The 22,735-nt window shown below is 37.1% G+C and overlaps 4 protein-coding genes across 4 annotated transcripts; all 4 read right to left on the minus strand.

The window, feature by feature from the left end:
- Nucleotides 1-63: 63 nt before the first annotated feature.
- LOC125189156 (probable serine/threonine-protein kinase PIX13) lies at nt 64-2,340 on the minus strand. Its single transcript, XM_048086402.1, has 7 exons — nt 2,271-2,340; nt 1,935-2,198; nt 1,524-1,840; nt 1,272-1,407; nt 1,044-1,186; nt 832-955; nt 64-749 (listed from the first exon to the last, which is right to left on the minus strand). The coding sequence occupies exons 2-7, from the start codon at nt 2,002-2,004 to the stop codon at nt 304-306; spliced, it is 1,236 nt and encodes a 411-aa protein (XP_047942359.1). The 5' UTR covers nt 2,005-2,198; nt 2,271-2,340; the 3' UTR covers nt 64-303.
- A 751-nt stretch (nt 2,341-3,091) lies between these two features.
- Nucleotides 3,092-8,430, minus strand: LOC125186652 (alpha-1,3-mannosyl-glycoprotein 2-beta-N-acetylglucosaminyltransferase). The gene is made up of 18 exons (XM_048083065.1): nt 8,025-8,430; nt 7,507-7,557; nt 7,118-7,205; nt 6,897-6,959; nt 6,111-6,145; nt 5,949-6,025; nt 5,826-5,871; nt 5,637-5,699; nt 5,316-5,382; nt 5,158-5,226; nt 5,013-5,082; nt 4,849-4,910; nt 4,272-4,362; nt 4,078-4,171; nt 3,895-3,957; nt 3,773-3,811; nt 3,515-3,685; nt 3,092-3,345 (listed from the first exon to the last, which is right to left on the minus strand). The coding sequence occupies exons 1-18, from the start codon at nt 8,091-8,093 to the stop codon at nt 3,235-3,237; spliced, it is 1,329 nt and encodes a 442-aa protein (XP_047939022.1). The 5' UTR covers nt 8,094-8,430; the 3' UTR covers nt 3,092-3,234.
- A 3,162-nt stretch (nt 8,431-11,592) lies between these two features.
- LOC125187833 lies at nt 11,593-14,065 on the minus strand. Its single transcript, XM_048084480.1, has 4 exons — nt 13,606-14,065; nt 12,716-13,261; nt 12,417-12,642; nt 11,593-12,228 (listed from the first exon to the last, which is right to left on the minus strand). Exons 2-3 carry the CDS (start codon nt 13,205-13,207, stop codon nt 12,577-12,579), a joined length of 558 nt encoding a protein of 185 aa, XP_047940437.1. The 5' UTR covers nt 13,208-13,261; nt 13,606-14,065; the 3' UTR covers nt 11,593-12,228; nt 12,417-12,576.
- Nucleotides 11,771-12,506, minus strand: LOC125189405. Its single transcript, XM_048086685.1, has 3 exons — nt 12,417-12,506; nt 12,341-12,350; nt 11,771-12,228 (listed from the first exon to the last, which is right to left on the minus strand). Exons 1-3 carry the CDS (start codon nt 12,504-12,506, stop codon nt 11,771-11,773), a joined length of 558 nt encoding a protein of 185 aa, XP_047942642.1.
- Nucleotides 14,066-22,735: the final 8,670 nt, after the last annotated feature.

Genomic DNA, 22,735 nt, shown 5'->3' on the forward strand with positions numbered 1-22,735 from the left:
TTGAATGCATCCATTGGGTAAAACGGGAAAATACAAATAAATTTTTTAAAAATTAGAGAAATCTCAAATACAACCATCAAGTACTATATTATATAGCTAAAATTTCTTTAAAAATCCTGCACATAATCAAGTCTCTCCACGTATAAATAGCATACATTTGAACACATGGCATGAACATCTCAACATTTTTTACACAACTTTACATCAACCACAAAAATGGCACACTTATGCCTACTCTTAGCTATCACAGAAACAATAAGAAGATGACAGAACACAAAGAACACATATACTATATAATTAGTTTTATGAGCGCTGTGGCAGAGGATAGGATTCTGTGGCCTCTGGTTTAGGATGAAGTGGAGAACGATGCTGTAGCGGTTGATGGCCACGGCGACTCACTGCATGAGGACTGCCGGACTGCGCTCTACGCTCTCTAGGCCTGTCACTAGAAGAACCGATTTTTTCCAGTCTCTCAACTATCTCCTGCATGGATGGTCTGTTTTTGGGCTCACTTTCGAGGCAATGCAAGGCAAGCTGGGCTACGTGGTGTACTGATTTGCTGGGATAGCCTTCTAGCCGGGCATCAATGATGCGCTTCAACTTCCTCCTATCTGATAGATGTGGCTTGATCCAATCACCCAGGCTGTGTTGCCCGGAAGGCCGGTTGGTGTCAAGCGCGCGCAGCCCTGTCAGCATTTCTACCAACACCACGCCATAGCAATACACATCGCTCTTCACATACAAGTGCCCTGCAATGCAATAGTATTTGTAACAAACTCATTTCATTTCAAATGGTTTTGATTGAACAAGTAGAAGTAGGTAGGTGTTTACCAGTGGCAACATATTCCGGAGCTGCATAACCATATGTCCCCATAACCTGTGTGGTCACATGGGATTTACTAGCTGTTGGACCATTCTTTGCTAGGCCAAAGTCAGATATCTTGGCATGGTATGACTGAGTGAAGATCAATAACTCAAGGTTAATATATATAGAATCAAAATGAGCTAGATGTTTGATATATAGTTTGAAAAGTTGAGCTTACTCCATCAAGCAATATGTTTGAGGCCTTGAAGTCCCTGTAGATAACTTTTCTATCAGAAGCGTGCAGGAAGGCCAGACCACGAGCTGCTCCGATCAATATCTTGAGCCTAATGTCCCATGGAAGCGGCTGCACAGACGCGCCCCCTAACCAAGATACATACATATATGAAATCAGTAGCCATTAAAGTCATCACTAAATTATAGTATTGCAATCAAGAGAGAATATTACTTCCAAAGAGATGGTTCTCCAAGCTGCCTTTAGCCATGAATTCATACACAAGAAGCAGCTCTGTGTCCTCCAAACCATACCCCAACAGCTTCACCAGATTGGGATGGGAAAGTCTTCCAAGGAAGTTCACCTCAGACTGCACACGCACAGCATCCATTTTCAATCTCAATCACCATCATAATACTATGCAGTTAAAGGCTTAAAGCTCTAATTGAGCATATAAGAGGAGAAAGCAATTCAATTGAATTGTACCTGCCACTCTTGAAACCCTTGCATACTTTCAGAATTCAACTTTTTGACAGCAATTATGGTTGTTTTGCCGGTGGCTCTGTCTTCGACCCACCCCTTGTAAACTTTCCCAAAACCTCCTTCTCCAAGCACTGAATCACTTCTGAAATTCCGAGTCGCCGCCTTGAGTTCCGCCAAGGTGAAAACCCTCAAATTCGGCTGCTCAAGCATCTTCCCTGCCGGACTAAAACTCCCACCGCAACTTCCGGCGGAAATTGTGCTGCTGCTGCCGCCGCTCGAAGACGTCATCGTGCTCCTCATCGTCGCCTCCGACGTCGCCACTACGCCAAAAAAAAAAAAAAAAATTAAATTATCGTCCATTCATCATAAACAATAATCACACAAATCAAATTAACGAGATCGCGTGGGGGATACCTGAGCTGAATTGGTTGGTAGATTGCGGCGGGCTTTGATCAACGGAGGCAGAACTGAAGCAAATTCCCATGCTGCTTGATCTCGAAAAATTGGAATTGTGAGGTGTAGAAACTGAATAATCTCGAAAATCAGACGATCATTTAGGAGTTATCTCACTCGCATCACGTCCCTTGTGCCTTTTTCTTCTTCAGTAGATGTGATTTTCGTGGTTGCAGAGGCTCCCTTTTTCGGTTGATGATCCTTTATCTTACTCTGTGTTGTTGACTAAAGCACAAATGATTGTTGTGTAACAAATTAACAATACTCACTATGAATTTTGCAGACAAATCCCACTACCTGTATGTATACTGCAAATAAAGAAGTGGACCTTTAATCACAAAAGCTGAGAGAAAGAGAGAGGAGAGAGACTGAGTCGTGGAATTTAGTTATAATATTAAAATATTAAAATGAATGGTGAAGAGTGAGAACCAAAGTGGCTAAGGAACACCCAAAGTCAAGTCAACAAACAGCGTTAACGTAGAAATTTCAAACTCCAAACTCCAATCTCCAATCTCCAATCATCTCTCTCTATTTTTGATTTCTAGTATTGTGAGAAATGTGTGTTTAAATACGTCCAAGTAGTATTGACATCATTAATACTCTAGAAACGTAATCTGTTGGAAATATCATGTAAAGTGTACTAGTGTTTCTTTATAATTGTCAGTGTGTACTAGTGTTTAATTATAATTGTCAGTGCATTCTTGGCCCCAAACTCCACTATTCTGAGAAGTCCTTTTGCCACTTTTGAGAGGAGGCTTCATTATAAAATTAACTTGAGACCTACAAACGAGAATCTCAACAACTAAAGGAATTTTAGTTGGAAATTGCTAGCAGTTTTATTACATAAAGACAAGTCAATGCTTTCAAATTGGTCAAAAAAACCGTATGTAGACACTAGACTTATCTATATTACGCATTAAGATATATGTGATGAGATCTTCTATCTTGGAGACCTTAAGTTCCGAGGTTCAATTCAAGTCACCAAAAATCTTCAACGGTAGTCTCAATAAAAGAATATTTTGAGTTTGTATTTGTTACTATAATAATATGATATAGCAGGATACTTGAAATTTCACAAAACTCTTCTTCGTCTTCATGTTTTCAATAGGGCTATGACATGAGCAATTAAAACAAATCACTATAATTGTATTTGTATAATACATGGTGCAAAATGCAGTATAAAATTTGCTAGAAGCAAAACCACCTATGGTTCAATCAAAATCTCATCAAGTTATTGGAATGAACATGGATCTGATCTAGTCTATCTGATTCCCAGTTGTCCTAAAGAACCTGGGCCGACAAGGAACACACGTTTCGGTGTTTGATACCGGAAAACTACTACTCCTTTATATGCTGCTCTTGGGACACCGTCCTGCAAAATGTAATAAACCGTCAGGAGATGACGAGGATGAATTCCCTCCAGGCCTACCAACTTTCACATAGAGGGGGGGGGGGGGGGGGGTAAGGGTAACCCTCTAGTTGGTGTTGTGACACACAAGTTGTGAAAAGTAAGACAAGAAAACCACTGTAACAACAATTACCTTCCATTCTTCAAAAATACCGAACTGACTTGCAATCTGCTCAAAGTTTTGCTGGTCTCGGTACAAAATACGGACATCTCCTTTTATGTTAGATGCCTTCAGAACAGCATTGGTTTCTTGTATAGGAGTCGCTTTTTTTACCAAATCAGCAAAGTGCTCCACATACTTGTCCTGTAAAAGCTTTTAGATTTAGAATAATTCTAAGCAATTTATTTTCTGTATGTTATGACACTTTACAATCATCCTACAAGAATTTACCTCCTCCAGGTAGCTCAGGTCCATTGACTTCCAATCAACCTTCCATACAGATGACAATAGATGTTTTCAGAAAACGGCAAGCACAAGTAGAGGTGATGAATAAAGGCCAAATGGTTGCATACCTGGACGTCATTCAATTTTATGGGTTCAAGATATTGTTTGAAGAACTGACCCATACTGGAACCCTGTGAGAAAAAATATCCTCATGAATGCAAGTTCTGAGGGAAACAATTTCAAGCACACTACTTTATTTAAACACTAAAACTCATTTCATAAAGCAATCTGGAGATTGATTCAATACATACATGCTCTCCAAAATTATATGTTCTGCATACTTCTGGGCGAATGAATTGTCGTCCTTTGTGATTTTCTTGCAGTCTCAGCCAATCATCCCAATAAGTAATTTTTGGTCAAGAAAATTTCCAAGATTGCACTCCGTAAATAAACCATACTTTAGATTTATAAATATCAATTTTCAATATTTAAAAAAAAAGGATATGCCTTTGGCCATTTTGGAGAAAGTTCATCCCATGTGGATCTTGTAAGCATCCACCCAAGGCCCGGGAAAAAATCTGAGCGGTAAAGCACATCTGCAAGACGCATGTGAATATGTAAATGAACTCCTAGGGTAGATAGACCACTAAAATTGTGCAATGGATCAGCACAAAATTATTACCATTCACAGAGCGCATGATGTAAATTATCGACTTGGAAAAATTAAATAGATGTGATACCAAAGAGTCATGGTAATACAAGAGTCAAGTAGGCAAAATATGTATTTAGGATTTGTTTAGAAATAAGAACTATTACTAGATTTTTATTAATTGTAATTCTTCTAGGCATTCAACTACTAAATCATTATTCAGATTTAGAATTTCCAAACATATTTCTCAACCATGATGTTTGGAGAGTATATTCCAAGTCTCAACCATGATGTTTAGAATCTTTTCATCCCTATTACTCTTGATTTTGCATCACCAGTTCACTCTATCTACCCAAGTTCAAAGGAATCTACTAAATTGTACGCAGACAATTTTTTAAGAGTTTTGAAGAATCTTTATAAGGAACTAACTTACAAGGGTCATGTACAAACTGTTTTTGTCCATTGTCGTTCCATGAAGAAATTGCCATGATGGACCTGCAAAGTTTATATTTAACAAAATGAAGCAGCTTTAGCCAGAAACTGGAGATGAACATAACTATATACAGATCAGATATCATGAAAGTCAAAAAACCTCACTTGTCACGGTCCATGAGGGCAGCCCCAGCCTCAAAATAGTCAAAGAAATCAGGAGCAATTTCCATATCATCTGCATGTTGAGATATGCTCAGTGTGAATAAAACAAATAAACTAGAAAGGATTGGAAACATTCATTTATAGACACCTTCAAGGATGATCACCCGGCTAAATTTATGTTTATAGAACAATTGATCTAGTGCCCACTTATAATGCCCTGTAAGACAAATAGATTAGAGTATTCAGGCAATAGCAATTTGCTCAAACATAACAGATGATTATGAACAACAGATTTGAAAACTTTACGTGCAATCTTGTAGTATGCTATCATCTCCCCAGGCCTTTCTGTATGCACAGGTTCATAATCTAGATGCTGTAGATATGAGTATTATGTTAGTGTTATCATAGTTCAGTAAATATGACAGACTTTGACTTGAGATTACTAAGTCCGGCCATCTCTTAATTGATGTCTTGGAAAAATAGCTAGATTTCCATTGTATATTTGTGTTTCAATTAAAATGTAAATGTGAGGGAAAACTGGATAATGCCTTGTGAAGTTGGCTGGTTTGAAACTCAGCTAGTAAAGCATGATGCTGTTTGTGACGAAATGAGATGGAAATCAAGTACCTGCATGTAGGTTAGGTGATCATAACCCAATGCTGTACTTTTAACCTTCGGATCTGGCCCATCCTGCTCAAAATGAAAAAGAGAAGAATAATTTATACTATGTCATAATACCTCCCTATTCAGAATTATGTACTGAATACATGAGAAATGATGTGTATTAATACGATTAAAAGTGTTAAATTTAGGTACCTGTGATATGAAGAGAGGATATTTTGATGCAACAGGTTTTTGGTACCTATAAGGACGAGTTATATAGTCAGTTGACTGCTAGCAGTTAGAGCGCCAAAAATAATGGAGTGAAATGAATCATACGTAAAAATTGATTTAATAGTCCTGTCAAGGTAATCAGCACGGTTACATGCCATAACCACGACAGCTGCTACTGGAGCCTGATCATTCAGAAGCATGTCCAGTGAAAAAGGTGTTAATGGATTAGCATGAGGGACAAGAAATCATATATTCGACTCAACAAACCTGTACATCACCAACCAGTTTCTCAACACCCTTACCTGCAGCATAACAGAGCTATAGTCATTATCATATTACATCCAGCCATCAACCAGGGGAAACAGGCTAAGCCCACAGCAAAAATAGACTACAAAAGAAGAGGAGAAAGGGGGACGAATGTGTAATAACTAGCAATTGCGCAAACAAATATGAAGCATAAATAGATTGATTTTTGTAAAATAATGATGATAAATGTACTCCCAGAGGCAAAAACCATACATACAATAACAGCGACATATTTTTAGTAAGTATAAGTTGTGTAACCCCATTAGCAAGACAAAGTGAAACTTCAACGAGGATCAGTTGCTAGAGAAACAATGCCACAAAGTGATGCGTGTGGTGCTACATGAATTTAGATTTTTTTTTTTTTATAAAAAAAACCTGGAACAAATACAAAAGAGGGTACTGGACTTCTGTATGCAAAACAGCGTTCTCTTAGTGTTATTATTCCAGCAATTAGTAATCGACAAGCATTCTATGTACCAAGAATCTTTCATTGTTGCCTTGCCGGTGCCTTTAATTGAATAACAATTGTAGTTCTAGGCAATTGCTGAGTTCCACATTGAGAAGTATTGTCTTAATTTCTTATTCGTCTTGCATGTAATGTAAGACTGTATGAGTACTCTACTTTTCAAATTAGTCATACCAAGAGCAGTAGGAACTAGGTCACTAGGGTACATGATGCATAGATTGTTGCATAAAGTATTGAAAACAGTTTTCTTAGGAGATAAAAGAATGGTTAAACAAACATACGTTGCAGATCTTGAACAAGAGCTCTCAACTGGCTACATTCCAGATCTTGGCGTTTCTTTTCTTCTGAAATTCAGAACTCATAGTAGTAAAATCAGCAAGGTATCCTTTTAAACTGCAGTCTTAAACGAGATACTAAACCCCTCTAGATTGAGAAAATCTCATCTAAAAAATCGAAGGAGATGATTCCACACATCAAAATTTGAAGTAGAATGATAGTGCACCTTCAAGAGAAAGAAGTCGCCCTTGTTGTGAGCTAATCTGATCAATTAGTAATCGTGTCTGTCTTGTACACTGAGTTTCTGCCTCGATCTGGAATCAGAAAATCATGAGGCTTGTATCACACACTTCATGCTTGCAAAGTGAGATGTATAATTAGGAGAATCATTTTCAAGTTCTCCATACAGACAGAACTTGGAATTGAGAGTTCTGAGCTTTGCTTAGTTACTCGAAACAAAAAATTGCTGAAAAGGTCCAGAAACTAATAATGTGGCCAGACCACAACCAGAATGTAATAGAAGGTTACATATGGTAATGTTAGCATGAGTATCTAACTAATAAGACATATTTAAGTCTCTATTATATTCACCAAATTAAAATGAAGGTGACATACAGCATCATTTAGGCGATCCGCATACTCTGATTGCGTGGCAAAAAGGCGCATCTGCACATCAAGAAAATAAATCAGTCAGTAGGACCATCATTTTATTAAAACAAGCAGCACAAGGCATTCCCAGTATAATCAGCCCAGCCAAAAACGAAAAAATGAAAAGGAAAAAACAGAATTAACAAAATCATTCAGATTGTATGTGCTGAGGAAGAAAATGGCTTGTGGCAATTCAAAAAATCATTCAGATAGTTCCACAGAAAAAATCACAACTGCACTCCAGCTGTAGTAGTAGTAACCATCAATAAGAAAATCCGGTTATGCTAAGCTAAGTCAATCACTTGAAAGATGAGATTCCACAATTTTGATCAACGATATCACGACTCCAGATAAGCAGGCTGTCCGATTAGGATCACCCACAATTAAGAAATTCTGATTGCAGTGTAATACAGAAATATACTATTACTATAATTCATTGAGGGGAAATTTATGGAGCAGAGAAATGCAACTAAATAGGGTTAAACCTGGATGTAGATGAACGGCACGGCGGCGACGAGGAGGAGGTACCGGTAGTCGCAAGAGCACCTCCTCATTCTCGATTGACTGAATCCTCTCTCTGTGTGTTGGTGTTGGTTGTCGACAAAATCAAATGCTTCCAACGGAAGAAACGACGCGCAACTGCCCCAAGTCCACCACTGCAACGACTTGGGAAATTTGGATCTGAAAACTCGTTAGTTAAAAAAATTCCAACTGAAAATCAAAATCTGCTATTTCAAGGAAGGTGGTTCCATCCGCCCTAGCTTGAATATTCAATATTTTTACTGCAAATCACACAATGTTGCATGTATTTTTCCCCTCCCCTCTTGTTGGAGTTTGTATGCCATTGTTTCCAAATCAATGAATTTGAAGATTACTCGCACTCGCAAACATTTTAGCACTTGTTTAATCCATTCGATTACAACAAATAATCTTTTTAAATACATATATTTAACACTCCATTAGATAGTTGTAAGAGTTGTATTGCCTAAAAATCATCTAATTTGGCAAAATTATGATCTATATTCCGCTATTTTGATAATTAATAAAGGAAACTATGATGTTTAATATTGTTCTCGACTTAATGGCAAGTTAGGTAGGAGTGATAACTTATATAGGGATCGAATTTTATGAAAAAAAAATGTCATTTTTGTTCATAAAATTTCATCCCTATATGAGTTATCATCCCTACCAAACATTTAAACGATTGCAAATGACCTGATTTGGGGGAAATTGAATGATTTGGTTGATGATAATTCATACTTGGACAAAAACGATTGACGACTTGAATGACGTTATATATTGAAATATAAAACGTCATTGTTTTGGTAAAATAAATATTTTTTCTTTAGAAAAAACCTCACATTTTCCTCAACTCTCGTCTCCCTTTCTATACAATCTTCGGCAGCAGAGTGGTGAAGCCTAAATGTCGTAATCATCACACACCGTCATACCTATGGACGATCAATGTGAGGGGTTTTAAACACGAACAATGCAGCAAATTCGAACGACAATAATCCAAAAAGAAGATTGGATTGTCACATAGAGAGTGATGATTCGACTAGCTCAATGGCTTATTGGAGGAGACCTTAATCAAATTACTTGTTCCCATTTGGGACATCAATTACTTCTTCAAAACCAGGGTTTTGGCATCTATTAATATATAAAGCCACAGTTTTTTGGACTGTTTTGGCGCCTAACTTAATAAAATGTGAGTTGTGCATATTATAAAAAATTTTACTCATACATTATATCTCACGTTCTATTGTTGACAGTATTGTAAATGTAATTTAGCTCCTAAAAAGTTGTGCATGATGCTGAAAAGTAGGACATTTTCCAAACTAACTTTATCCTTATATACCAGCGGTTAATAAGCCTAATTCTGATTTATATTATCAAACATCCAAGGAGGATCATATCAATTCACCGAAGAGGATTTTTGCTATTGGATTTTTTGGTAGTTCAATTTTAAACTTAATAATTGTCTCATTCAAAAATTACTTTACATTACCACAACCATTAGATAATAGAACCAACTTTGAAAAAACTGCTTTCATACCTTTAAACCTATAGTTAATATGCCAAACTCTGAATAATAATGCTAATTGGGTCAGTAAAAATACTTTGAGAGTCAAAACTCTTTGCAGAAAAATATTTTGGAGCCAGTCTATAAATACCAGTTTATATTGCAGAAAATTTGCACCCTCAGTTTTTTTTTTCCTCTCTCTCTACTATCCCTAACACTAATGTAATTAAAAAAAAAATTCAGAAACTTCAGGTGATATGAGTAGAGAAGAGACCACAACAAAAATTTCAGTTTCCTCTACTTCTTTTCTCTTTTCCAGCCACTCCCGCATTCTTGGGTATCATTGTTCGGCGTGATTTTACCAATTTACTGTCGGATGGCCCTTCCAAACCAGGCTCACTGGTTTGTTGACCTCTGCTGCGATGGTGTTCTGTGGTTCTTCGGCCGGGGCTGGGACCTCTTCGCGTTTCATTCTGGGTTTCACGCGGGGGATAATCTTATGTTCTCTTATCAGTTAGATGGAATGTTTACCGTCGCCGTGCTTCCCGTCGATCCTGGGTACCCTCATTTTAATGATGAAGGTCTGGAATACGTTGTTTTTCCTTATTTCTCTTTGTAGTTGTTTTGGCAATATGTACAAACCTATTGAAAAAACGTTGTGCTTGTTGTGATATAGTTATCCACCTCCCACCGGATATAGATGGGTTCGGACCCATGGCAGATTTGCAATTACTCTACGACGAGTGGGATGCTGCCGCCGTGGCGATGGCGGCCGGAGCTGGGATTCCGCCAGCGGCACTGGAAGTTGCGGCGTTTCCCGTCCAGCAACACGAAGGCGGCGCGGCCGAGCCTCCTGCTGTAGTACTCGATGTCGCGGACGTGGAGAACTTTCTTCTTGATGAACCCCAACCTGCAGCCGATGATCAACCTAATGTGGAGCTTGATGAGCCAGAACCCCAACCTAACGTGGAGCTTGATGAGCCAGAACCACAACCTGTCCACATTGTGGGCGAGCTGCCAATTCAAGCTGCCGAGACACACTGTGCCGAGGGGTCCGGCGCTGCTCCCAGCCTTGATTTGCAACTAGGTCGCGACGCCCGGAAGCGAGCAACGTACCCTAAGACTTACGGTCCTTGTTTCATGAAGAAAATTGAACAAACACACTTGAACTTGCCACTGGTATTAATTTTCGGTGTATAATTCATACTCAATATTAGATGTTCCACTCACCTAAATGCGACATTTGTGTTATGCAAACGCTTCCCAAAATGTGGTGGGACACTTACGTTCGCAAGCCCCCAGGAACGTATGACTTCAAATTCCAAATGGGCAACTTCACGTGGGATGTAGCCGTGAAGTGCACAAAAACGCGGGTTCGGGTGTCGAAAGGTTTCACTGAATTTGTCACGGCCAAAGACATCGGGGTTGGAAGCATTCTCAAATTCGAGCTGGTTAGAGCCCGGCGTACCCTTTTCTACGTTACTATGTATTAAGCGCGTCCCTATTGGTCTCGTGGCACTGATTTTCCAAATGCGGTGGCTCACGACCGTAGGAGAATGCCGGTACTCCGTGTGTAGTAGGACTGCCTGATCAATGGGCTTCTGGTGTTTATGTATCTTTCTTTGAAGTTTATGTTTGTTGTGTGCGCCGTGTGTGGATGTTAGAATGATGCCGTTAGTAGTAGTATGTCTATTTTGTGTTGAAAGAAGGCCTCATGAAACTCCTTGTAGCTTAAATTCGGTACCTTTCTTATTATCAAAGACGAATGTGTGTATTTCCACTATTGCACCAAATTAACAGCTACTGAATTGTGATAAAGTCTTCAATGTGTTGGACAAATGAAACAAACAAGAAGACCCTGAAAATGACCTCTGATGTGAGGAGTGTTCAAAGAACTGAACCCGTGGTGCAAGAATGAGTTCTATCTATGAAGATTGATTAACAGCACCATATTGCAAACTTATAACTCATTAACAGCACCATATTTGCAAACTTATAACTCATTAACAGCACCATTTTTGAAATTATGGTAATCAAACACCAAAATGAATACGAGATCCATAAAAGCAAGCATCGCCAATCACCAAGTGCATATAGTTCAGACTCCACAACAATTCAAAGAAAAAAGCAACCAAAGGCCATAAAATGTCTTGAAGCCAACAAAAGGGAGGGTTTAATTTTGGGGCTGACACGGATTCACCAAGGTACCTACTGATGCTGCCACATAAAGTCAGCTAGGTCTTGGCGCTTTTGGTTCCAAGCTGGTGTAGATTCGATTGTATCCACATAGTCGGCCTCGTCCTGCTCATTCCCGTCCGCAGGCTGCCCCCCTACTCCATCGGAGTCCATTTCTTGCTCGATGGGGTCGTCGCGCATCTCGCCTCGAATGAAATTGTGCAGTAGAAAGCATGCCATAATGAGTCGTGACTGAGTTTGAATGGGATAGACGCTAGCACTACGCAATATACCCCACCGCATCTTCAATACTGCAATTGCACGCTCGATCACGTTCCGTGCCATCGTGTGTCGCATGTTGTAGAGTTCGCGGGGACTAGTCGGCCTCTGATTTTGTGGCCCCCACTCCTTAAGATGATACCTAACTCCTTTGAAAGGGGTTAGAAATCCTTCACTATTGGCATAACCATTATCGCACAAGTAATAACATCCTGCATTGAAATTCAATCACAATGAAAAGGATTAACAGTGACTAATCTAGTGTAGTAGCTGGGACCTAAATATATAGATCCACTAAACAAATTTGGCAAGAAACTTTCAAACCCTTTAACGGCTATATGATTGCTAATGCAGTGGATAACCAAAGACTTGAGAAACAAATTTTGAAATTACAATATACCTTTGGGGACTTTGAGCCCATTTGGACGAGAAACGGCATCACGAAGGACACGTGAATCAGCCACTGATCCCTCCCATCCCGGTAAGACATAGACGAATCGAAGGAACCTATCGCAGATCGCAAGAGTGTTTGTAGATATCAATCCTTTCCGTGACCTGTATCATGGTGCATCTGCTGTGCTGACACGGACGTTAATGTACGTCCCGTCCAGTGCCCCAAGGCACCCCTGCACCAGTTGTAACACACATTCAGCAATGTTTATGTACTATGAAGTTCACCGTCTTTGTTGATCATTTTACCTTAAACCATTTCCACCGTGCATCATCACAAGTTTCATCAATTGGCGTAGGCTGAACAAGGAGAACCGTGTGAAGATGAATTACAGCACGCAACACCTCATTCACGTAATGGCTGACTGTGTAGCCGGATCTAATAAAATCGAACCCCACAATCCTTGTTTTCTTATGGTGAGCAAGGGTACTTAAGAACATAGCTACTTGCTCCTCGACGTGGACATATCGCTGATCAACCATACCTGCTCTGTCATGGATGAGTCGACATAAACGCCCAAATGCGTTGCGGTCCGTCCTCAAGTTGCTTATGCAATCCGTATCAGTGACGCCATACAGTCGATCCTTGTACTTAACTTGGGCGGGCACTTTCGAAGACAAGCTGTAGCCAATTGCTGCACGTCCACCCCATCCCTTATTTTGTGATGAAATCATTGCTCGGACCATGTTCAGCATCGTGAGCAAATCTTGTTGTTGGGTACGGACTACGTCCTCAACCATTAGGACAACAGCCTCAGTTTCCTTTCTTTTTTTTGGTTCCTGTCATTATCCATCCTACAACCAATGGAGCACCACAAACTCAGCTATGAAACCAAAATCAAAATCTACCTACGGGTCAGATATACCATTTGCACCCGGATGAGGATATAAACAAAACCGACCAATAAACCTTCGTTACAAACAACACATTTCAGTTCTGCGCAATATCCGTACAGATTAATACAACCAAAACTAAGCAAGATTCATTCCCTAAAACAACCAAAAACATGGCACAGAGAGGAGAAATGGTAATAGAATGGGCACAGAGAATGATTTTTTCGTTCCTCACCCAATCCTAAAATTTTAGTTTTTGCAACATTGGCGATTTCACATTAGACCTATGTACTGCAGTGGAATACCTGCAGGGGCTTGAATTTGTGATTATAGAGCAACGAATTTGGGCCTTCCTGCCTCCTTCTTCCTTGGTACCAACAGCTGCGTCGCAGAGCCGTTGGAGGGCAAAATCGGTAAGAAGAGGAAATTGTCTTTGTCGAAGATGCAGCAAAAATTAATACCACACAATTTCGAAGAAAAGGAATTGCCGAAAACGCCGAAATCAGTATGATTTTGTGGAAGATCCGACGTTTTTCTTCCGGGTTTGCCGACTAGATCTAGATCTACCAAACAGAAGAGAAGGTAGTAAAAGGGATGCAAGGTTGGGCCTTTTCGGGGTTTTATAGCTTATTAAGAGCTACCAATCAAGCCCTACATATAGTCATAAAACAATAAGAAATACAGTAGATACAACAAATCTATTACAACATCTTATAAGCTTTTGCAGGCACTACACACAACAAAGGGAGGAGAAAAGGTGAGGAATTGAGAAGAGAATAAGACATTTAAATTAAAGAACCAAATTTTCCAAACTAGAATGCGTAAATACTAATAATTGCAGTATTTCTTTTTTAGTAAAATTACGTTTTATGATTTCTAAGGGCAAATTATATTACCTTCTGTCATAGCACCATTTCTCAGTTGAATCCGATGATAGTCCTGAATTTGCCACATATGGGCGAATAACCAAGTAAGAAACTTTGCTTATATCAAATCTTACCTCATTTATAGTTCTAAAATGTTCATGAAGATTTCAAGGCATGTTTCAACCTAATATGAAGTATCGTTTTTCTAAATGTGAAGGAAAACAAGAATGAGCAGTAGAGAATTAAGGAGTGCTTAACGGAAATAATGGAATGAGCAATGAAGAGCCAACAACTCAATCATTGTACACTAGCACGACTGACGGAAATAATAGAAACACTACAAATAATGAAGACAAAGAGAATTGGTGAGAAGCAGAGGAGAGGAAGAGAAGAGACAGAGGAGTTCAACAACACATTACGGAGCTAAATGTCATTTTATTTTTCAGTATAAAAAAACAGAAAATATGTTAGAACATGAACAAAAATTAAAAAATTGATATGGGTTAAATCTATATCTATAAATATCTATAAATATAGTATAAAGTGAGAGTTGTTGAAAAATTAATAGAAATGTCATTCATAGCTATTTGGGCAGGAAAATGAGATAAAACAACAGTACTATAGTACTAAAAAGCAAATGATAAAATTATTCTTAATGCATGAATTCCCAAGATGCTGCAAAAAGGTTTTCCAATGTATATGTGGTATTTCTTGAATAAAGGGTTGTCTGGATGCATAACACTGACGTAAATTCACCTTGAGAAGATGACTGTCGAAAATTGCATCAAATTTAAATTAAAATCTAAAAAGTAGAGTCAAATCCTCACCATTTATATGTATATAAATACCAGTAAGGTCGAGAAAAATTACCCCAACAACACAACGAGATTCATTTTTATAGTTTCATTTATATTGGTTTAAAATATAAGTTGTGTGACATAGGTTTTCAACTCCTAAGGCTTTCATAATCGGACAATTGTTCTATATTCTGTTCTCATTGCTCATTTTAGGTGAGTTATCTCTTCTATGATAAAATATAGTTAGGCTAATGATATCATATTATAGCAGTTTAATTATTATGCTTAATGTTTTTAAGAATTCATTGTTGTTTCAAAGTATCAACTATTTTAAATTAAATTGAGATTAATTGATTAGAATCTTGAATGACAAAAAGATCACAATCGTAATTTATTTCATTTATGGAAACAAAATAGTATACATTTTATTATCAGGAATATAATATTACTCCTATTAGTATTAATTTTCATAAACATAAATGAGCAACCTTGAAGATTAACTGAAGTAATCTATCTATCTATAAATATATAAAGCCACAGTTTTGGCCGGCTAATTTTGACGCCCAGTTTAATAAAATACTATGCTTGAATGCATACGGTAAAAAGTTATGTTCATATATTAACAATTATTAGGACATAGTTTAATATTTATTTAACGTTTCTGGAAGGATTTGTGGTGCAATTGTATCTATCAATATATAAAGGGACAGTTTTTTGAATTGTCACGTGGCACATTTTTAGACGGAAAAATCATCTGTGGGGACAAAAAAAGGGCAGATTCTACTGTCCAATTAAATGCAAAAAGGTTGGCTTCTCAAAAGAAGATTTAACACTCATATAATATGCATTTTCATGGACTAATTTTCTGATTTATTGATTACAGCATCGCAAGATCTTGGAATCTGGCTATAGCTCCAACCACAGGCGGCAAGGCCGAGGGAAGCGGAGCGGTGGCAACAAGGCGGCGGCTGGCTGAGAGAAAGAGAGGGATCCGGAGCGATAGAAAGATGAGGAGGAAGCGGCTCGCCAGTGCAGACAGGTCGGGACGAAGGGGCGGCGGCGTGGCTGTGAGAAATTGAGGGATGGAGAGAGATGCCGGAGATGAGGAGGCAACAGAGCATCAGCGGCGGGATCGTGGCGGCGCCGATTTGGGAAAGAAACAAGCGAGACGTGTGGCTAAGGCTGAGATTCAAGAGTAAGGAAGAAGACGACTGAGGCAGTGAGGGGGGTTTCACTTCAGAAAATGATATGGAGACTGTAAAACCTAAATTAGCTTAATGTTGTCTATTCATATTCAATTTAGAGTGGTTTATAGTTGCTGGCCCAAAATTAGATTAACCGTTGGTGGATTTTTTTAACATTAATTTGTTATGTTACGTTTATACTTCTATGTCTAAATGTATATATGTGTGGTGTTAGCTATCAAACAATTTATATAGTACTATTATTCTAGATATGTCATTAAATAAATACTTAATTTTATATTTGTTGTATTGACGTGATAAATTTAAGAATCATAAATTGATTCTTTTTTATTTCAAGAATTTTGTTGAGTGACACCCACAAGTAAATATAAACATAAAATACTTAGAAGAAAGACATTAGAATTTGAAATGAACTGAAATAAACTAATTTCATTCTTTTCAAATTATTTAAAAAAAAGGGAAATATTGTTCTGATGTTTTATATTTAATATTCTAGCAATGCAATTTATAAATTTAATTATACTTGATATTTAATAACGATGATGAAAATGATAGAATTTAGGTGTCATTTCTATAAAAGATAAAATATTGCAAAATACATCAATTATGAATCGATTAATTTAAATACTACTCATAAAAAATATTTACTAAGTATATCGTAATTAGGTGAAATATTTTATTTAATCACTGATTATAGTGATAAGATTTTAATATCCATCACAGGTCATGTAAAATTAGATTTTATTTATTTTCGGACAAAATGAGATGTATTTAAATTTCTAGAGTTTAAAAATGTATATCTCCGTACTCCAAGTATGATGTGTCTCAATTCTCATAAATTATAGTAAATGAAACGAAGCATGCTTAATTTAGACACGACGTATTGTTAATTTATATTGTTTGATAATTTATGTCAGAGATGTAGGTTGGTAAAATAATTATTTTGCGTATCTCCAATAATAGAGTTTTAATTTAGGTGTTGGGCTCTATTATTATGTCTTAAACTAGGTTTTAGTTTGAACTTCTTATTTATTAGGTTTTGTATAATATATATTTTTAAAATTAAAATTCATTTTATTGACTAATTAAATTTATATATTTAATTTGAATTGAATTGACTTTGATTTATTCTATTAAATAATATATTAATGTTCAAGACTTTAACTCATTTTTTTTTTAGACTCTCAAAATATCGGAATGTGTACATATATTATCATGTATTGAAATAATAATGATGATGAAAAAATCGAAACCATATTAATGTCTCCAATTTACCAAACGCAACTATTAAGTTTATAGAATAAATCACGAAATTAGACGAAGGGATTCAATCAATTGCTAACTAATTACCAATCCCAAATTGAGACCAATTTTCAACCATTAGATTAGAAGATCTTGTGGTTAATATAATGTCAAGTGTAATATATTTTAAATTTAAATTATTATTAATTAAATTAAAAGGGTATTAATGTCAAATCCTATGCAGTAATTATAACTAACTACTTTATCTCTCCTCAAAATCTTCTCAAATCTTTAAATGTACATAACTCTCTCAATTTAAATTATTTTTTCGCAAAAAATATATCAAATTAAAGATAATTTAATAAGGATTCCAACGAGATCTCAATTGCATATGTTCCGACGATGTTCGAGTGATGAAATTTGATAAATTATATTTCAATTTTCGTACATGTTGATAAGCAGCTATTTTCAACAAATGCAACAAAAAATCTCAATATATTGTAGGCAAAATCTCAATATTATGCATGTCCAATCTCAATAAAAATGTGTTGATATTTTCTTGTCCTTGTGTTGATATTCTAATGTCATATTGTTGATATTTGTAATACACAATGTTGATATAAAGAAATACTCACGAAAATTATCATATGATAACATAATGACGATATTACCCTTTTGTTGATATTTTGTCTACTATTTATTGAGATTTTGTGAGCTTTAATCTCATCCACTCATTTTAAAATTCAAGGGTGGAGATTTAGTCTTGATTTTGGATTAGGGTGCTAAATGCATTAGAATAGGACCCATTAGATGAAATTATAAATACTTAAAATTAAATCAGAAACAGAATTAGATTAAATTCTAAATATTTAAAATTAAATCTAACCTATAAAGTTTGTATGACTTCTTATAATATAGTAAAGAGTAGTATAAATTTTAAGTGATAAAATGTTATTACTTATTTTAAGTGACAATTTACTTTTTATACGTATATATGGCGGGAAATAAGAAATGTATGTTTGGGTTGGATGAATATTGATGATGTAGAGGAGATATAAATTAATTAAATATTACTGTATAAAAATGGATGGTTGGGTGGGTTGGGTTGCGGATAAACATAGTCTAATGGTTTGCGTAATGACACCAGATTGATAATTACACCGCTAGGTGATTATGTTATGGAGGCTCAAGTATTGGGTGACCATAATGTCGGTCATAAAGTCTTGATTCTTCGAATACCTTTAATACTGTCTGATTCAAGGTTCCCATTCAGATTCCAACTACGACAGTATGTTGCTATATTTAGAGTCACAAATCGTGAATGTCTGGAGAATTTAGTTGGTTGAGATGATGATGATGACAGTAGAAGTGAATCTATTGTTAATGTTATTTACAAAGAAGCTTTTCAAAATTTATGAACTACTGATTTATTGTTGTTTTTCTAAAAAAAAATTTTGCACAAATAAATACATGTGATTTGTTGATCGAATGAAATCATGAACTAATTATTCATTCAAATATTTTTTTTCATTTGTATTTAGGAATACATTTTCCTTTATTTGTATATATTATTCTATTTAATTACCAACGCATGTCCTTTTTTGTTAATTTTTTTATTTATGTTACTACACCTACAGTTAATAATTCAATGTTATTTTGAATATGAAATGTTTTATTACAGTGGGTTGAGAGAATTACAAATGTTTGTTTATTGTTGTTTATAATGTTTTTAATTGTTTATAATCTTATTAATATTATTTTTAATTGATTCATATTCTTAAAATAAATATATTTTTATATTATTTTCTTTATATTCTTTATTTTAATCTATTTTTGTTGTAAATATATTTTCATTATTTGAAAATCTCTTGTCCCGTGCATAGCACGGGTGGTAACACTAGTTGTGATAACGTGTGGGTAAAAAGTTGGCTTCTTTGATAATGTTATACTAAGTTGATACCACACTGAAAAGTTTCAATTGGATTTGTCATCAAAGAAATATGTCAAATCGATACAAAATAAAAACCCATATATATACGCTATAACTTATGGATAATACATTGATTACTAAACTGTAATTGATTAAATATTGGGTAACAGTGATAACAATATTGAGCTATGTGCTCTGAATCATTTGAAAATTGTTAATCGGTCTTAACAACTTTATTTCAATCACCAAGAGGCTTGCGTATATAACAAGCTTATCAGAAAATATTGGATTTATCAAATTTAAAATTAAAATAAAGGTAAAATAACTAAATCTTAACCTTTAAATACCAGCTTCCAGATACAAGAGTATGCCTATTTCCAAAATCAGATATCAAATACCTTTCTCTCAATTTAGCGTAGGTAATTAATGGTTCCCATTTTTAGAAAATTATTATTATTATTATGCTATGTTTTAGTTGTTTTTCTTTGAATAGTTTTTCTGCACTGATGGAAGTTATAATCATGTAAATAATTAGAAAAAAATTTACAGGCTCGAGGAATGTTCAAGAATTTGGAACGAATAAGAGTCTCGTTTTTCTATTTTAGTCTGTCCGCGAATAAGAGTCCCGGTTCACTTTTACCATAAATGGTAATAGGGTCTCACCTTCCACTAATTCATTCCACTAACATTTCATTTAAAACTAATATATACAAGTGGACCTCTATTCCACTAATTTTTTTCCACCCACTTTTCTTAACATTTCATAAAACCGGTGCCGCCCATGAATGGGACTCCTAAGAGCATCCACAATAGAAATAGGTTAGCCATAGGCCAGCCACTCTCTCCATGCCACGTCAGCAGCACTAAAAATCAACCTGCCACATTAGATTTAGGCCAGCCGAAATAAATATAATTCAAAAACAACTACATTTACGAAATTAAATTTATGATTAAATTGCGGAATTAAATTTACGAGACATATACGGGAAAATTCATTAATTGCATTAAAAAAAGTACATTCATTTAAAAAAATAAATTACATAATAAAAAAAAAAACTATCGCCGTGCAGTCTTCCGTGCCCACAACTCTTCAATTATATCCTTTTGGAGTTGAATATGAGCATCCACTTGGCGCATGTCGGCATATTCCTGGAGGCGGCCGACTTCATCGAGAGGTACCCCATGTCGTACGCTAGGGGTGGCCGTTCCGTGGCTTGGACCGACTTCATCGTCATTGACCCAACTAGTCAGTTGTATGCCTTCGTCTTCGACGATCATGTTGTGCATGATAATGCAGGCGTACATTATTTGGGAAATGCATTTGACATCCCACAAACGCGTTGGACCCTTAATTGCCACCCATCGAGACTGGAGCACACCAAATGCGCGCTCCACGTCCTTGCGCGCCGACTCCTGTCTTTCCGCAAAGTAGGCCTTCTTGTCATCCGCCGCGTACCTGATCGTCTTCACAAAGATGGGCCACCTAGGGTATATCCCATCCGCCAAGTAGTAGCCCATATCATGCCGGTTGCCGTTGGCCACAAATGAGACGGCTGGACCGATGCCCTGACACTTCTCGTTGAAGAGGGGCGACGAGTTGAGGACGTTGAGGTCGTTGTTCGACCCGGCTACCCCAAAATACGCATGCCAGATCCACAGCCGGTAATCAGCTACGGCCTCGAGGATCATCGTGGGATTCTTTGACTTGTAGTCGGTCGTGTAGGCCCCCTTCCAGGCAGTCGGACAGTTTCTTCCACTCCCAATGCATACAATCTATGCTGCCTAACATCCCGGGGAACCCATGCTGCTCCCCGTGCATCTGCATCAGATTCTGACAATCTTGGGGGTAGGGCTTCGAAGGTACTCCTCACCGAAAAATTTGAATCACGCCCTGACAGAAAAACTTCAGACATTGCAGAGAAGTCGTCTCACCGATGTGGAGGTACTCATCCCACATGTCCGTCGCGCCTCCGTAGGCCAACTGTCCGATTGCCGCCGTGCACTTTTGGATAGGGGTGTGGCCGGGTCTGCCAGCCGCATCGTGCCTGAAGCGGAAATAAAGATATCGACGCTCCAAAGCGTCAACGATACGCATAAACAACTCCCTGCGCATTCTAAAACGCCGCCTGAACATGGTTGTTGGAAACCGCGGGTTCGGAGCGAAGTAGTCTTCATATAGGCGCTGATGTGCAGCTACGTGATCCCGATCAATCACTTTGCTCGGCGGTGGACAACCCGGTAGAGGGCGAGGTACCGCCTCGTCTGTTCCACCCTTCGCATGTACCGCTCCATCTCGCGGTTCATGTAGGCCTCCATAGCCTCGTTCATCCTCCGTTCGTACTCCTCGGCATCCCCACCACTACCACCACCGCTACCACCCGCGTTACTCATCCCTCGATGTTGCTCTTGTACAGAAATTTAGAGAGAGAAAACTCGTTAAAACAAGTGGTGCAAATGAAAATGAAACTAAAATCGCGTATATATAGGTTTTCAAAAAATAATAAAAAAAAAAATGAAAATTGGCGCTGGCCGATCGGCACGCCACAATGGCGGCCAGCGCCCTCTAATCGGCTAGCCCACGCCGATTCTCGGCTGGCCGGTTGCAATGGTTCGGCTACCCGATCGGCTAACGACGCGAATCGGCTAGCCGCTATTGTGGATGCTCTAATGGCGGACGGAGGGAGTATTTCATATTTCCTCTGTTCTATTAAATATGCAATATTTGGGAATCGGTACAGGTTTTTATGCAATGATTTTTTTTGAGTTGATGCGAGAGAGTAAAATGTTACATACTCCTTCCATCCCATTTTAAGAAACATTTCATTTTTAATGGGTCACAATCCAAACAAGAAAATATTTTCATTAACGTTATTACGAATGGTTAATATGAATGGTTAATCGGTACATGAAAAATATATGGCCCGTGCATAGTACAGGTGGTGATACTAGTTTTGCATAATGGAAGACAAGTTTTTTATTTATTTTTAATTTTTAAAATTTCATAAATCAAAATGACATCATTTAAGTATATGTTAGGAGCATCGAATAAGTCAGACCATCAAATTAATACATGTACGTGGTACATCAGCAATATCATATGCATAAGTGATTTGGAATAGGACATCTTAGGAACAATTACAATCAATGTCAAACACATATTTATTTTTAAAAAATTTAGAATACCAATTTTTAAAATAGATAACAACCAAACTTTTCAATTTTCCAATAATTCATCTTTAAAATTCATTGATCATCATTTAATGATCTCTATAATTTAACATGATGAGTGTTAGTTGACTTGAAAGTTCAAGACTTTCTAGGAAATATCCCATGAGATAGTTAATTGAAATGATTTCACGATACAAAATTTGATTTGTGATGGAAATTCCAAATGA

This window comes from Salvia hispanica, chromosome 5 (genome assembly GCF_023119035.1).
Source record: "Salvia hispanica cultivar TCC Black 2014 chromosome 5, UniMelb_Shisp_WGS_1.0, whole genome shotgun sequence".
In the NCBI taxonomy this organism is placed as follows: Eukaryota; Viridiplantae; Streptophyta; class Magnoliopsida; order Lamiales; family Lamiaceae; genus Salvia; species Salvia hispanica.

Coding starts and splice junctions, on each gene's coding strand:
- LOC125189156 (XM_048086402.1), bottom strand. CDS start 2,004: ATGGGAATTTGCTTCAGTTCTGCCTCCGTTGATCAAAGCCCGCCGCAA. Junction 1,841..1,934: donor TACCAACCAATTCAGCTCAG/GTATCCCCCACG, acceptor TTTTTGGCGTAG/TGGCGACGTCGGAGGCGACG. Junction 956..1,043: donor CAAACATATTGCTTGATGGA/GTAAGCTCAACT, acceptor ATCTTCACTCAG/TCATACCATGCCAAGATATC.
- LOC125186652 (XM_048083065.1), bottom strand. CDS start 8,093: ATGAGGAGGTGCTCTTGCGACTACCGGTACCTCCTCCTCGTCGCCGCC. Junction 5,227..5,315: donor AGCATACTACAAGATTGCAC/GTAAAGTTTTCA, acceptor TTTGTCTTACAG/GGCATTATAAGTGGGCACTA. Junction 4,172..4,271: donor TCTCCAAAATGGCCAAAGGC/ATATCCTTTTTT, acceptor ACCAAAAATTAC/TTATTGGGATGATTGGCTGA.
- LOC125189405 (XM_048086685.1), bottom strand. CDS start 12,506: ATGTCTTACCGGGATGGGAGGGATCAGTGGCTGATTCACGTGTCCTTC.
- LOC125187833 (XM_048084480.1), bottom strand. CDS start 13,207: ATGGTTGAGGACGTAGTCCGTACCCAACAACAAGATTTGCTCACGATG. Junction 12,643..12,715: donor CACGGTGGAAATGGTTTAAG/GTAAAATGATCA, acceptor CAACTGGTGCAG/GGGTGCCTTGGGGCACTGGA.